Consider the following 16,455-nt stretch of genomic DNA (forward strand, 5'->3'; position numbering starts at 1 on the left):
TTTCCTTCCAGGGAACCTCCTCCCAGGGAATATTGTGGGGTCTTCTCTACCTGGTCCCTTCCTAATTGTCTGTTCTCTTATGCCTGTTGCATAGCCTGACAAATTCTCTTTCCATTTTACTCTTTTCCTAAACCCGAGTCACTGGTTCCTGCATCTCATGTGGTCCTCTGTCTTGATTTATTCCCTCATTCTGCTGGTATTATCCATATGTAACATCCTAAGGAAGAATGCTTTGAAGATACACTTTCTGCATCCTTACATACGTGAAAAGGTCTCAATTCTGCCTACACACCAATGATAAAGCGGCCAGGGAGTAACAGCCAAATTTCCTCCACCCCAGGAATCTGAAATAATCTACCTTCCACTGTAAATGACATGCCCATCTGATTCTTTCCTAGAAGACATGTTTATCCCTCCTTCTAGAAAATCTTCCTAAATAAAGAATATATAGGTCGTTTCTTTTAGGTTGCACACTGCATACTATGTGCTAGGAAAAGAAAGTATGTCTATGAAGTTGGCGGGGGGTGGGGGGGAGATGAAAAGGAAGAATATATGATACTACAACAGCCGCTAGCATATAAATGATACAAATCCTCAAAAAGGAGGGCAATACATCATCAACATTAAGCTCTACCCCATGACTGTGATTCAGAAGATGTGTTATTTACCCTGGAATCTTCATTTCACCAACACAAGGTTTAAGTGATATAAGGACCACACACAGGGAAAAGTTGTTTCAGACTTAACAAAGCATGAAGAAGATGATACTGTTCTCTAACAGATGAAACATCAAAATCCTGTTTAAAGTAAAACATAACTAATTTGCTACAATAGAAGGAGAGAGTATAACAATATCTCCCATTGCTGAGTTTTCTAGAACAAAATAACTGAAATTCTGGGGCGCCTGGGTGGCTCAGTCGGTTAAGCATCTAACTTTGGCTCAGGTCATGATCCCAGGGTCCTGGGATCAAGCCCCATGTCAGGCTCCCTGCTCAGTGGGGAATCTGCTTCTCCCTCTGCCCCTCTTGCTGCTCATGCTCTCTCTCTCTCAAATAAATAAAATCTTTAAAAAAAATAACTGAAATTCTATAATACCTACCTCTATCACAAAAAACTTAAAAATTCACAAAGTTAGTAAATCTAACTTTTAAAAAAATTATTGAAAATACCTTAACAGAGGCAGGGCCATTGTGCTGAACGATTCCGGGGCTGCTTTAAAATAGCTAAAATACAACGTGAAAAGTGTCCTGTATATCTGCATAACTCAGCACGCTTAATGGAAGGGAAATACTATTCCAGCAATGAGAGGTCAGAGTGGAAACCAAGCTACCTATTTTCAAGAAAGACCCATAATACAGGAAACTGGTTACACAGGTAGTAGAAGAACTGAGAATTCAAATAGAGATGAGCAATAACAGGCACCATGGTAACACCCCTAAGAGAGAGGCAGGATTACCGGAACTTGGAAGCCAGGGACATCCAACAGAAGCTAGCAATAAGGCAAGCCTACCTGGTAGGAGCTGAGCTTAGAGAGAGAAAAGCAGTAAGAACTACAAGACACAACTGCTGCATGAGACACAGTCTCACTTTAGACAAAGGGCTAGGCAAGGGAGTAGGGGAAAATTCCCTGGGTTCTCCCTCCTCCCACCCTTAAGTAATTCATTAGGACCTCCCACTAAACCAACTTAACAGTGGTGGAGGCCAAGGGAGCTATGGAAATGTGGTGCAGAGCAGAGTAGGGTGAGTGAAAGGATCTTAGGGCAATTAATGGTAAGAACATCAATAACCAAGGCAACCCAAGAGAATTGAAAACACATGTTCATACAAAATCTTGTACACAAATGTTCATAAAAGCATTATTCCCAATAGCCATAAAGTAGAAACAACCCAAATGTCCTGCCACTGAAGAATGGATAAACAAAATGTGGTATATCTATACAGTAAAATATTATTCAGCCACCAAAAAAGGCATAAAGGACTGTTACATGCCACACTCTTAATGAATCTTGATACCTTATGATAAGTGAAAGAAACTGGAAAGATAGGCCACATATTGTATGATCCATTTATAGGAAATGTCCAAAACAGGCAAATCCACAGAGATAGAAAACAGATTACTGGTGGCCGGAGAATGGAGGGAAAGAACATTCGGGACTAACTGCTACCAGTTAGATGTTTCTGTTTAGAATGATGGGAATGTTCTGGAATTAGACAGTGATAATAGTGGTACACCACAGTAAGTATACTAAAAAACCACTGAAGTGTCTATTTTGAAATGGTAAACTTTATGATATGTGAATTATAGCTCATCTTTTAAAATGTTAAAAAAATGATAGAAAATAAATAATTGAGAATAATAAACTGAAACCTAATGAAAAGTATTGTAATATCCAAACAGCATAAATTTTTAACAGGATATTTATTAAAAAAGCAACACGAGGCGGGCGCCTGGGTGGCTCAGTTGGTTAAGCGACTGCCTTCGGCTCAGGTCATGATCCTGGAGTCCCGGGATCGAGTCCCACATCAGGCTCCCTGCTCAGCAGGGAGTCTGCTTCTCCCTCTGACCCTCTTCCCTCTCGTGCTCTCTATCTCTCATTCTCTCTCTCTCAAATAAATAAATAAAATCTTTAAAAAAAAAGCAACACGAGGCTAGAAAATTATCATTTATGTCACACAGTTCAAAGCATTAAGGTCTCTAACAGCAATTTCCTAGAATCCCAGGAGGTAAGGATGCTTCCCTATAAAAATAATCCCATTAGACCTTATAACAAAGCTCTCTGATCCAGCACAATTGGGGCAGTGTTGGTACACGTACTGAAAATATTGGTTAAAGCAGAGAATGATAAAATACATATATGCATATGTATATGCACACATATACACATCAAAACAGTAAAAATTTTGTTTTTACTTAAAAGAAAATATAAATATTCACCCATATTCTGATATAAGATTAAAGGCATTTCTCCTTAGGGCCTCTGATTAAGATTTTACAGTATCTTTCTTATATGAACCCACACCTACAATGCAACATTTGTATTTCCAATTACCTTGGGGTTATAATGGAACAGAAGCTAAAAGGTGCACACAAAGTAATCTGCATGTGAAACTGTTAGATTTATATCATTTTCTCACGGTTCACTTGTGCGTACTTAATTCAAAATCATTTTTTTCCAACTTGTCCTTACTGAGATTTTCCCAATACTTAATAATTTTCTTTGCTGTCACACTTATAGTTCATCACTTTATATAATGTTATACTGCAGAATTATAATGAGAAGAATTGGCATTCACAGGATTTGAAGGGGGTGGGAAACCAGCTCACTAATAAGCACTGAATGTAAATGGCAGGAGCCGAACTGCATACATGTGGTAGACTACGGTCTACTACCCATGCATGCTCAGTATCCCGTGGAAAGTTGTCAGTGTCATTCAGAGTGAGCCTGTCAAACAGAAGTATATTCACTAAGTTTGGTAAGTAGACGTTAGCTAAGTAAACCTCCAATGTACCTCTACTCTGTCGAAAATAAATAATCTATCAGTAAAAACAGATAAAGGGAAGGAGAGTAGCAACATCAGGTTGGAAAGCTAGAAAAAGTCCTGACAACTTTCTACAGAATGCCTTGGCTGATTGGTTATTTTAAGTTTACATACATCAAAGAGGCTATTTCTCAGCATTGGTAATGGTTTGGTTAATAGTCCTAATGCCTTCTACCTCTCTACCTTGCAGTTGCCACCTCTTTGCTAAAATAACAACATCAAGAGTCCTCAGACCATCCCAGAAATTTGTTTTTTAGAAACATCCCAATCTCCAAAGAGCCAAACTTATGAGAACCCACATAACAAAAATGCATTCACAGAGGACCCACAGAAAGTTGAAAGTGTCTAACTCACAAAAAACTCCTTGAAGTTCCACTTGAACCCAGAGGTCAGTTGAGATTCCAGAAAAAAAACCCTCAACAATCAAGGTAGAGAGCACTACTGCACTACCCTACCTAACCAACTCCCCTCTGATCTCACACACACACACACACACACACACACACACACACACACACACACACACACAGATTATCTAGAATATCAAAGAATCTGGAAAGTTTACACTTTATATTATGAGTATGTGTTTTTTGCCATGGGGGTCATTCATACTATTATTCCCGAAGTTTCATGAGCCTCCATAAAAGAAGATTGTGCTCCCATGCCCTATGGACATAAGGCTTGGTCAAATTATTTGGTTAATGAAATGGAAGTTCAAATCACATTTAACTGCTAAACTGAAGCTTTTTAAAACCATAACAGGTTTCCTCCACTATTCTTTCTCTCTGCATGTCCCACACAGGGGCTGCTCCATCATCCTGGGAAGAATTTGACCCTTGGGACTGAGGCACAGCTGATAACTGTAGCCTTTGCAGTTGCAAACCATTATGTTAGAGTTTTTTGTAACATGCCATACCACAGTGAAAGCTGACTAACATAGCAGTGATTATTTATGGGAAGGAAGAGAATACAAAGGAGGTTGACATCAGAACTGTACCTTCCAACCATAAAAGACTTCTAAACCAATAAATAATCCCTAATTTTTAGATCAGTGTTCCTCCCAACTCTCTGCGCTGATGGATCAGTTACCTTTAAAAAAAAAAAAATTTCCAACCTATTATAGACCAAATCTTATGTAAAATGTAATAAAATGAATTATTAGAAAATCAAAAGAAAAAAAGGCTTTCAAAATTTAAGCCCCAATTTTTATATTATCATTTGATTCACCAGAAAAAAAAATTACTCTGTCAAACTATTAAAGTTTCTAAATGCTGAGGTGCCTGAGTGGCTCAGTCAGTTAAGCAGATGCCTTCGGCTCAGGTGATGATCCTGGGGCCTGGAATTGAGTCCCGCATCTGGCTTCCTGCTTAGTGGGGAGTCTGCTCTCCCTCTCACTCTGCTCCTTCCCATCATGCTCGCTCGTACTTTCTTTCCCCCTCTCTCAAACAAATAAAAAAAAAAAAAAATCTTAAAAACAAGTCAAGTCTCTAAATGCTTACAATCCCAATTTCTGCCAATACATCACTGCCAAACAATTACAGTGCATGGAACCACACTGGTCCAGAGAGTACACTTTCAGTAGTACTGTTCCAGAGCACGTGGAATTAAGAAATACAAAGGCTTTTATGATGATGTAAACTTCTGGGCAATTGTATAACTGAAAACAAAATTATAGACTAATTTTGTCCAGGAAACAGGTAAAATTCTCCTTAATATCTTTCCTACTCCGCAAAAATATCCGCGGTACCTTTTTTCTATAGGCATAAAAATCAGGGTGTTATTCCCCCCCCCCTTTTTTTTTGTAGTCCATCAGTGATAGACATTTAGGTTATTTGAAAAGTGCCTAGCTCCCAGACTTAGTAATTTTAAATGAAATGTTTTCAGTTATAGCGAATAGAACCCAATTATTTTATATTGACATATGTAGTTTACTGCCTTTTTCTCTACTTATTACCATCTAGCTACTGGAAAGCACCAAGTTTTCTTCAATTATTTAGCAACCTGCAATAAACATGGTTTAGTTCCAAAACTCCAAGTATATTTTAAATCACATTTAATTTTCTAAAGAATGAATCTTTGCTCTATTGAAGATGATTCAAAGTTTTAGAAATTCATCTCGAACCTTTAAGTAGTTTCTGGCTTGCCCAGAAATACTTTTTGGTGGTAAGATTCCAATCCTGATGAATGTCATTATACATCCACTGTCCTCCTGGGTTGCAACGGCAGCTGCTAGCTGCTTAAAAAGCTAGTTTTTAAAAAATGACTTAAAGGAAAAGAAATGACTCTTTCATTTTCTCTCAAATAAAGAAAAATATGTGTAATATATTTAAAGTGAAGTTGCTTTTCAAGTTTTAAAAATGTGGATGGCAAAAGCTAGATCCACTTCGGTATGGACAACACAGAGACTAAATCACTGGACTCACGCAAGAGTCAACTGCCTTTTGAAATTAATAGTAATTTAGGGCGCCTGGGTGGTTCAGTTGGTTAAGCGACTGCCTTCAGCTCAGGTCATGATCCTGGAGTCCCAGGATCGAGTCCCACATCACGCTCCCTGCTCAGCAGGGAGTCTGCTTCTCCCTCTGACCCTCTACCCTCTCATGCTCTCTCTCTATCTCATTCTCTCTCTCAAATAAATCAATAAAATCTTTAAAATAAAAAAAATTAATAGTAATTTCTTTAATAAGAAAAAAAACATTACAAATGAGAGAATTTTTTCAATCCTGTCAATTAACATTTCTTGAGCACTGATTAAGGTATAAAATGTTTTCTCATCTACAATCTAGTTAGTATCTACAGCAACCCACTTTAGGCAAGTAAGACAAATATCATCACTTTATCCCCACTGAGCCAAAGGAAGAACTGTGTTTCGAAAGCTCAACTATGATTTCAAACTTTTTTTTTTTACATGCCAATTTCTTTCTTAAAGATCATTTGTATTTGACTATTCTGAATAGTCGTACCTAAATTATCTTCAAGTTGGTTGGCAAAAAAATACAATAGAACAACAAATATTTACGAGCAACATTATGAATAAGCCCAGAGAAAGAATGTATAGTGCAGTCCATTTCTAAAATGATTAAAAGAGGAGACAAATATCACAGTATGCTAGAGTATTTTGATTACAAGTATAATTTTTCATAATACAGAATTAAAGTCTAGACATTCTTTAATTTTATATTCTCCTAAAAAAATACCACAAATGTCTAATCATTTAGGTAAAAACTAAATTAAGAAAATTTCCATTTTTTAGGTAAATATAAGTAACAGTCAATTTAGCGATTAGCCGACATAAAGTTTTTGTTGCTGGTGTCTGAAGAACTGTTTTATATTATCTTTGGGGGTTGAGAGAAGAGGTAGGTACAAAAGCAATGTTTTATATTATTACACTTGAGATAAAAATATAAATAAAGTTATGTTACTTTTTAAATCTCTGCCAATAGGTGAAGAAGCTATTTTTTTTTTTAATTTAAGGTGGTATTTCAAGTATATATATAGAAAGTTAAGCTTATTGTGTTACAGGAATAGAATTCTAAAAACTGATCAGTGTTACAGTTGGAGATTAATTCTACAGAACCTTTTAGGTTTATTGCTGTGTCAACCTATCAGCTGATAAATATGAGTACAGTCATGAATACAGTTAAATGTTTTTTAAATGTTTTTTAAAACATTTTAATATGATCAGCAAAGCTACCAAGAACATTTTAATTAATCTTCATATGCATTTTGTAAAGAAAAAAGATACTATAGTTGTTTAGCTAATTAATATCCATTTTCTTTTCCTTTTATACATTAGAAAACTTAACAATAAAATTATCTAACCTATTTTGGAGCCTGAGAAAAAGTTCAACAAAGAAAAATGACTTTCTTCTTGCTCAACTCTTCTTTAAAAAGAAAAAAAAAAGGAAAGAAAATGTAAGTAGGGAAAAACAAAATACAGAATTCCTTGTGTTAAAGGCATGGTTAGTTCAGTTTTTTAAGGGTGTATTTTCAGCTATGTTGTCATGATCATCAAAATTCTATGCTCTACAGAGTCATATCAAATTAATACTCACTACTCACAGGAACATTTTTTTTCCAAAGACATATTCTTTTAAATGCATTATTAACCCAAAAGTTTGGCTCTACTCTCAATTTTCAAACTTTTTTAAGTGAAAGCTCCTTAGTGAGAAAAAGTTGAGATCTCATGTATACAGAGACCCTGAGACCCTGTGACTTTGGGGAGAAAAGCTATTCTTTCATCTAGAAAAAATAGGTTAGTGGGGCACCTGAGTGGCTCAGGCAGTTAAGAGTCCGCTTGGCTCAGGTCTTGATCCTGGGGCCCTGGAATGGAGCCCAGCATGGGGCTCTCTGCTAAGCAGGGAGTCTGCTTCTCCCTCTGCCCTCCCCCACTCATGCTTGTGCTCTCTGTCTCTCTGTCTCTGAAATAAATAAATAAAATCTTTAAAAGAAGAAAGAAAAAATAGATTAGTCATTTAAATGTTCCCAGCATACTGCCTGTTCCTATTTTCTATCACAATTTCATTTATCTTAGTTTTTCCCATCTCTCCAGTAAAATTAAGGGCTCACTGATTAAATCTGATGTTCTTCATGTTCTTAGACACTAAATAAATATTGGTTGATGAAAATAATTCACCAAATCCTATCCCAAGTATATGGAGAGATTTTAAATTATGTTATACACCCGGACAAAGGGTAGCATTTTTAAAAATCAACTTGAATTGAAAAAAAAAACAAGGTAACAGAGGGCATTTTTACATTAAAATAGGAAGTAGATAATTTTTAGTTTTCTGTTTACAAAAAAAATTTTAATTATTATACTTTCGATATATAAGCATTAAATCCTAAATAAAATTTTAAAATGCAGTTTTCCAAATGCACATAGGACCCAAGTATATTTACGAGGCACAATTTCTAGTAAATCGGCATTAGTCCGTATGACAGTTCCCAAATCTAATTCTCATATAGTTCCTTTCCCATATTTTTATATTTCTAAAACCTACTTAGTGGGTTTAATCATAAATCTGTTGGAGGTGGTACCTAACACAAGGACCAAATTTTAACTGAGGTTCTTATAGTAGTTTTGGTATCTCTATGTAAAAATCAACTTGTACATTCTCAATCAATACTCTCAATCTTATAAATGGCCATAAAAAGAAGTAATAAAATAGAATGCCAAAAGGGCCTGAACGATAGGTGGATGTCTAAATGGTCTTTTAACAAAAAACTACTAGTCGAGGCAGGTGTATAAAGAAGATGGAGAAATATTAATGTTTGTGTATAAGAAAAAATTATTAATGACTATTTTAATAAAATTTAAGAAGTCTCTTATCCCCATAATTTTATATAATTTCGTAATTATCATCAGGCAAACAAAACTAATCTAAGCCAGCAGATCATATGGTCTTTCTCAAAACTCTCCTTAAAATTTTCAATGACTCTCAAGAAATAGGCTTCATTTAATTTGCAGGACTGCAAGTCCTTAGACCTGTGATTTCCAATAAAGGAGCCAGTAGACACATGTAACCACTGAGCACTCGAAATAAGGTTAGTGCAACTGAGAAACTGAATTTTAAATTTCATTTAATTTTAATTACTTTATTAAATTTAAATTTTAAAATTACTATTCAACTCAGTTACGAGAACTTTTAATTCTGTTTGAAAAAAACTTGGGTTTGTATTCTTAAACTGAAAATTTTATTAAATCTAAATAAAGATCAGGTATTTCCAATGAAAAAATATCAGAGCTAAAAGAATACAAAAGAACAAAAATACCTCAATGAATTTTATATTGATATTACTATTAAAATATTTTGATATACTGGGTTAAATAAAATTTTTCATTATTAAAATTCATTCAACTGTCCACCTTTTACTTTTTTTAATATAGCTACTAAAAGTTCTGAATTAACGTAGTAAGTGGCTTACATTATATTTCTATTAGACAGTACTGCTTTAGACAACATGTATAAAATCAAAACTTTTTAAAAGTCAGCTTCTTTAAGGTATAATTTACATGCGATAAAATGCAGTCTTTTATGAGTATAGGTCTATAAATTTTGACAAACGTATGTAGTCATGTAACAACCAGCACAATTGGGACATAAAATATTTTCATCACCCCAAGAAGTTCCTTCATGCTCCTCTGTCAACTCACAATTCCTACCTCCAAACCCTGACAACTCTGTCGTCTGTCCCTATAGCTTTGCCAATTCTAGAATGTCATATAATTGGAATAATATAGCATGTAGACTTTTGAATCTGATAAAATCAAATTTTAAATACTACAGTACTCTCCTGGCACTAAAGGATGATTCTCATTCTGATATTTCCTTGTATTATGAACATTTTGCCAAGGCCTAGTTTTCATTATTCTACTTCCAAAACCGAGCTTTCTTCCTTGTCTCTACTACAGTAATTTATTTATACCACTAGAATACAACTGAGCAAATTGTATTATAGTTCTTTACATACAAGTTCTTCCTCACTAGACTGTAAGCCAGAAGCCTGACATCTAGACCAACTATGCTTTCCACCGGGTTAACTGCCTAATAAAATTCACAGTGCAAATAACAAGGCTAAGAAGATACTCGTTTTTAAAAAATTGATTTTGTATTATAAAAAAGGAAAAGAAAAACAAAAAGAATTGAGTCATGCAGAATTTTATCCTCTAGATTAGATGTCTACTTTTACTGAGGTCTCAAAACAGGATATTAGCCTCTAGAGGATCCAAGAACTACAATGCCATCTAACCAGGTGCAAATGCTAGTGGAGATTTAACTTACACTAATATTTTTACCCAGATTGCTATTGATTTTGTCAGGACTTGCCAACAAAGTTGAATAAATTTGGAGCAGTCTGCCTAGCACCATTTTTCTCATAAACTCTGTTACTTCTGGTACATGATTTTACAGAACATAAAAGCTTTTCAGGAACACCTGTATTACATTACAGTAGGAAATTTACCACGTGAAGGTAAAGACACAAATCCGATGGCTCTATCTGAAAGGTCAGATATCTGTAATCATTAATTTTCATATAAATATATGAAGTATAACAAGTCTTTGTTTTAAGTAAATAAATAAATTGTACAACTTTAAATCTTTCAAATACTTACTGAAGTCTCCAGTAAGAAAAACTCCTTCTGCTCCTGGGGCCCATTCTTTGCAGTATAAACCACCATCGGCACATCTGTGGACACCAAATGATTCATAACCTCTGGAAAATTTATCAATACCACCTTCGTTCTCTCCGATGTTGTTCAAAGTCTCGTTAAACCGCTTATACCTTTGAAAAAGTGCAAAAGAAGGAAGTTAGAAAATAAAATCATCTTCCAAGAAAGCTACTGTCATTAAGTAAATGCTTTATTTACTCTTCTTCAGAAAAAGAAAAGAAAAAAAATATTAAAGAGGAATAATGTGAATAATTTCACATAAGGTAGCAATTACCTCACACGATAAAATCATTCTTATCTCAAACTGAAGCAATCTAACATTTTTTGGTAATTTCATGCATTTTGGTATAAGAGAGAAATACAATTGTTCTATATTCCATGAAATTTTTAAAAAATCAGCATTATAGCAACTTATATGTCAAAATGGTATGATGAAGGAGCATCCCTATGTGTCTCTCTTCTAACCCCTAAGAAAATAAAAGAAAAATAGTCAAAAGCCAGAAAGATAAATAAACTTACTCTACAACAGGGTTTGGCTGACTTTTCCTGTTAAAGGATAGATAGTAAATTGGTCCACTTCACAACAACTCAACTATCTCTCTGAAGCATGAAAACTGCTGCAGACAAGATGTAAATGAATGGGAATGGCTGATGCCAATGACACTTATTTACAAAACAGTTATTGGTCAAATTTGGCCTATGGGCTGTAGTTTGCCTCGTCTGGCCTGTATCAACTAATAAGCATGGAAAGAACTACTACATCATGTCAAACTGTAAAAGCTAGTGGCCACGAGAAGAAGTCGAAGATTCCTCCCCTAGGAGGAACAAGAGTAGCACATGGTTGTTCCTGACCCTCTCCCAGAGCCAGAGTCCAAACAGCTATGCCAACAAAACACTACTATTGTCACTAATACCAACAGATCTAGGGAGAAGCTATGACAAAACAGGTAAAACTGAAGTGAGGCAGGTGGTAGGTGCTTTTTGTCAGAAGTGAAGGTTCCAGAACAATGAACTGAGCAATGCTAATAAGCTTCCTTGCACTTGCCCAGACCCTGAGGGGTAAGCAATAAAAGTCCCAGAAAGATGACATGAATCCAAGTAGGGGATATACAGGGAATATTTCACTATATTTCAACTTAATTAAAACACAACAGGGGTGCCTGAATGGCTCAATCGGTTAAGAGTCTGCCTTTGGCTCAGGTCATGATTCCAGCGTCCTGGGATGGAGCCCTGGGTCAGCCTCCCCTGCTTAGCAGGGAGCCTGCTTCTCCCTCTCCCCTACCCCTGCTCCTGTGCTCTCTCTCTCTCTCTCTCTCTAATAATAAATAAATAAAATCTTTAAAAAACTGAACTCAATAAAAATAAGAGATGTGGAAAAAAAATAAAAGATGAGGGATTATAGGACAAAACAATAGACTGAGAGGTAAAATGAGACCCCTAGACTTAAAGAAACAAAAGGAGGAAAAAAATGTATCACTGGAAAATAATAAATTAGAACTGGCAAAAAACAAAATGCACATATAATAAAAATAGCAAATTATTAAATGAATAAAGAATTGGAAATTTATATAATTGGAGAAAAAGGCAAAGAAGTGGAGTATATTAAAGAAGCTAAGAGGTACGCAAAATTGACAAAAATGATCTAAATAAGGATAGCTGCTGACTCCGAAGAACAAAACCAAATAAAATGATGTAAAAAATATGAAGCTGGAAAATTTTTCTCTCAGAATTAAATCTGCATATTTGGGGTACCTGGGCAGCTCAGTCGGTTAAGGGCTCGGCTCGGGTCATGATCTCCATCCAGGTCCTGGAATCGAGCCCGGTGTGGGGCATCATGCTCAATGCGGAGTCTGCTTATCCCTCTCCCTCTCCCTCTGCCCTGCCCCCCAGCTCATGCTCACTCTCTCTCTCAAATAAATAAAATCTTAAAAAAAAAAGAATTAAATTTGCATATTAAAAAAGAGCATGCTATGTTTGAAGAAAAATTTGGAAAACAAACACAAACACGCACATGTGCCAACACCTCCCAATTTAAGCTACTGAAATTCAGAGGATAAAGAAAGAACTCCTCAGACAACCAGTCATAAAAAAGCAAGCAGAGGGAGGTTTTAGTTTTTGTTTTGTTTTGTTTTTCCCAAAGGAACATTACACTAAAGACCAAAAGATAAAGCCAAGCCCACACATTTGTGAGAAGGAAAGGGAGTAATCTAATGGTATTTTATAAGGCAATTTCCTCAAACCTAAAGAATTCTTTAAATACTGTCAAATTAAAAAATAAATTTAAGTTTATTACACTAATAAACTATGGTTGAAGGGGAAAAAAAACAAAACTAGGTGATCAAAAGATTAAAAACATACACAGAGGAATTAAAAGTCATGGCAGCAGTGTTGCTGAACCCTGAGTCTTTAAATATAGAACCATAGCTAGACAACGGTGCATCTGTGTAAATGTGATAACAAAAAATAACCTCAATGATTAAAGTAAATTTTATTGTAAAAGAAACGAGATGAGTGAAAGGAAAACAAGAAAATACAGTGTACTTTTAAACCCCTTCACCTATTTTACCCATTGCCCCACCAACCTCCTCTCTGGCAACCACCATTTTTCTCTATATTTAAGAGTCCATTTTTTGTCTCTTTTTTTCTTTGTTCATTTGTTTTCTTTGTTAAATTCCACATAGTAGTGAAATCATATGGCAGGTGTCTTTCTCTGACTGACTTATTCACTTAGCATTCTAGGTCCATCCATGTTGTTGCAAATGACAAGATCTCATTATTTTTTTTTTGGTATTAATTTAATTTAATTTTACTATGTTATGTTAATCACCATACATTACATCATTAGTTTTTGATGTAGTGTTCCATGATTCATTGTTATGGCTGAGTAATATTCCACTATGTGTGTGTGTGTGTGTGTGTGTGTGTAAACATATGTGTGTGTGTGTGTATTTTATATACACACACATATAAACATACACACACACACACACCACTTCTGTATCCTCTGTATCCATTCAACTATCAATAGACATTTGGGTTGGTTCCGTATCTTGGCTATTATAAATAATGCTGCAGTAAACGTAGGGGTACAGATATCTTTTTGAATTAGTGTTTTCATTTCCTTTAGGTAAATGGCCCATAGTACAATTACTGGATCATATGGTAATTCTACTGTTAGGTTTTGGGGGAGCCTCCATACTGTTTCCACAGTGGCTGCACCAGCTTGCATTCCCACCAACTGTACATGAGTTGTACTAGTTCTTCATATATTTTGGTTATGAATCCCTAATCAGATACATCATTTGAAATTATCTTCTCCTACTCGGGAGGGCTGCCTTGTTGTTTGGATGATAGCTTCCTCTGTTGTGCAAAAGGTTTTTATTTTGCTGTAGTCCCAATAGTTTAATTAAGCTTTTGTTACCCTTGCCTGAGAGGACATATCTAGAAAAATATTTCTATGGCCAATGTCAAAGAAACTATTGCCTATATTTTCTTCTAGAAATGTTATGGTTTCCCATCTCACATTTAGGGCTTTAATCCATTTTCAGTTTATTTTTGTGTATGGTGTAAGAAAGTAGTCGAATTTCATTCTTTTGCATGTAGCTGTCCAGTTTTCCCAACACCATTTGTTGAAGAGACTGTCTTTTCCCACTACATATTCTTGTCTTCCATGTTGTAGATTAGTTGGCCATAACAGTGTAGGTTTATTACTGGGCTTTGTATTCTGTTCCATTGATCTGTGTCTAATTTTGTGTCAGTGCCATACTATTTTGATTACTACAGCTTTATAGTATACCTTGAAATCTGGGATTGTGATACCTCCAGATTTGTTTTCCTTTTTTAAGATTGCTTTGTTATTTGGGGTCTTTTGTGGTTTGTACAAATTTTAGGATTATTTGCTCTAGTTCTGTGAAAAATGTTGTTGGTATTTTGATAGGGATTACATTAAATCTGTAAATTGCTCTGGACAGTATGGACATTTTAACAATATTCATTCTCCAATCTATCAGCATGGAAGAGCTTTCCATTTCTTTGTGTCATCTTCAATTTCTTTCATCAGTGTTTTATAGTTTTCAGAGTACAGGTTTTCCCCTCCTTGGTTAAGTTTATCCCTAGGTATTTTATTCTTTTTGGTACTATTTGGTACTATTGTAAATGGCTTAAAGCCTTTGTTGACAGATGTACACTCCAGAAAACAACATTTTTGAGTATAAAGGAAGATGTATATAAATATCAGACATTTCTTTCATTTCACTTCAGTTTCTTTGTTTCAAATAAATTTAAGTTAAATTTAATACATATCTTTCTCATGTTTCATTATATTATTTCTGTCTGTCAAGATATTTCTCTATTCTCCTACCTATATGTAAGCATATAAATATCAGGAATAATGTTCCCCAAATATTAGTGACAATTTTTTTTCATGGGGTTTCTTTTTACTTTCTCCCTTGCATTGCTCCAATAATTTACAACAAATAAGTACCATTTAAATAAAAAATGGGTTGTGAGACTGAGCCCCGCATCAGGCTCCGTGCTCAGCGGGGAGTCTGCTTGAGATTCTCTCTCTCCTCTCCCTCTGTCCCTCCCCCATGTGCTAGCACACTCTCTCTCTAAAAAATAAACCTTTAAAAAAAACAAAACAAAACCAATAGTTCACAAAAAAATACAAATGGCCAATAAACATATGAAAAGATGTTCCAATTCATATGTAACTGAAGAAGTGCAAATCCTAAACTTGAAAAGTATAGCACAGAGAAAAAGACGTTCTCAAAGACTGTTTGGTATGATATAAACTAGAGAACAATTTGGCATCAGCTATGAAAATTTCAAAATCACAAAGTAATCCCATTTTTAGAAATTTATGCTTTGGATCTATAGAACAAGGAAGGAAGGCCATCTATGGTGTGCAGTGATAATCATTATGGCACTATTTATGACACCAAGCCATGGAAAATAACCTACCAGATCAACAACTGGGAGACTAGTTGAATAAACGGTGGAACATCCAAACAATAAATTACACAAGAGTCTTTAAGAGGAATGAGGAAGAGAGAAATGGGCTGACATGCAAAGATGCCCCAAATGGGTTGCTTTTAGGGAAAGAAGTTATAGAAGTCTTCCACAAAGCAGCTACTTGCATAAAGAAAATATAGATATAGCTATGAATGGCATGCAGATCCATTTTCACAGGGCCTCTTCCTCAGTTCCAGGGCTGGGGTTCCAATGGCCTGAGGTGGGCAGGGGCCTTAAGACTTCCTAATGCCACCATAGTCACCGCATTTGCTTCAACGTCAGCAAAACTATGCCATATAATCAGATCAACGGAGTGAAGTGGCTTACAGGAGTGGTAGGTGTGGGTGGGAATATTTCATATATGAGCCCCTCTTGTGTTGTTAACTGATATTTGACACTATGTTACATTAGCATCAGGTGTACAACTTCTCATTCGATAGACAGGTTTACTATGCTATCTATGTGATTATGCTATCCTACCATAACTGCCGCAATATCTGTCACTGCAAAACACTATTGCAACATTCTGCCTATACTATACCTTTTGTTCCCGTGACTTATTCATTCCCTAATTGGAAGCCTGCACCTCTCACTCCTCTTCACCCATTTTGCCCATCCTACTACCCCCCGCTCCTCTGGCAACCACCCGTTTGTTCTCTGTATTTATAGGTCTATTTCTGCTTTTTGTTTGTTCATTTATTTTTTAGATTTCACATATAAGTGAAATCATA

At 35.5% G+C, this 16,455-nt stretch overlaps 1 protein-coding gene across 2 annotated transcripts in view; it reads right to left on the reverse strand.

Annotated features, from left to right (window-relative positions):
• The window catches only part of GBE1 (1,4-alpha-glucan branching enzyme 1), a 279,362-nt gene that overhangs the window by 216,392 nt on the left and 46,515 nt on the right, over window positions 1–16,455 (reverse strand). For both annotated transcript variants that reach the window (XM_088024239.1, XM_028116733.2), the window contains exon 2: window positions 10,655–10,824. In XM_088024239.1, coding sequence (XP_087880365.1) covers window positions 10,655–10,824 — 170 coding nt within the window. The remainder of the gene's footprint in view (window positions 1–10,654; window positions 10,825–16,455) is intronic.

This window comes from Eumetopias jubatus, unplaced genomic scaffold (assembly GCF_037043125.1).
Source record: "Eumetopias jubatus isolate StellerSeaLion01/CBP00866 unplaced genomic scaffold, mEumJub1_p1.0 scaffold_1, whole genome shotgun sequence".
NCBI classification, from domain to species: Eukaryota; Metazoa; Chordata; class Mammalia; order Carnivora; family Otariidae; genus Eumetopias; species Eumetopias jubatus.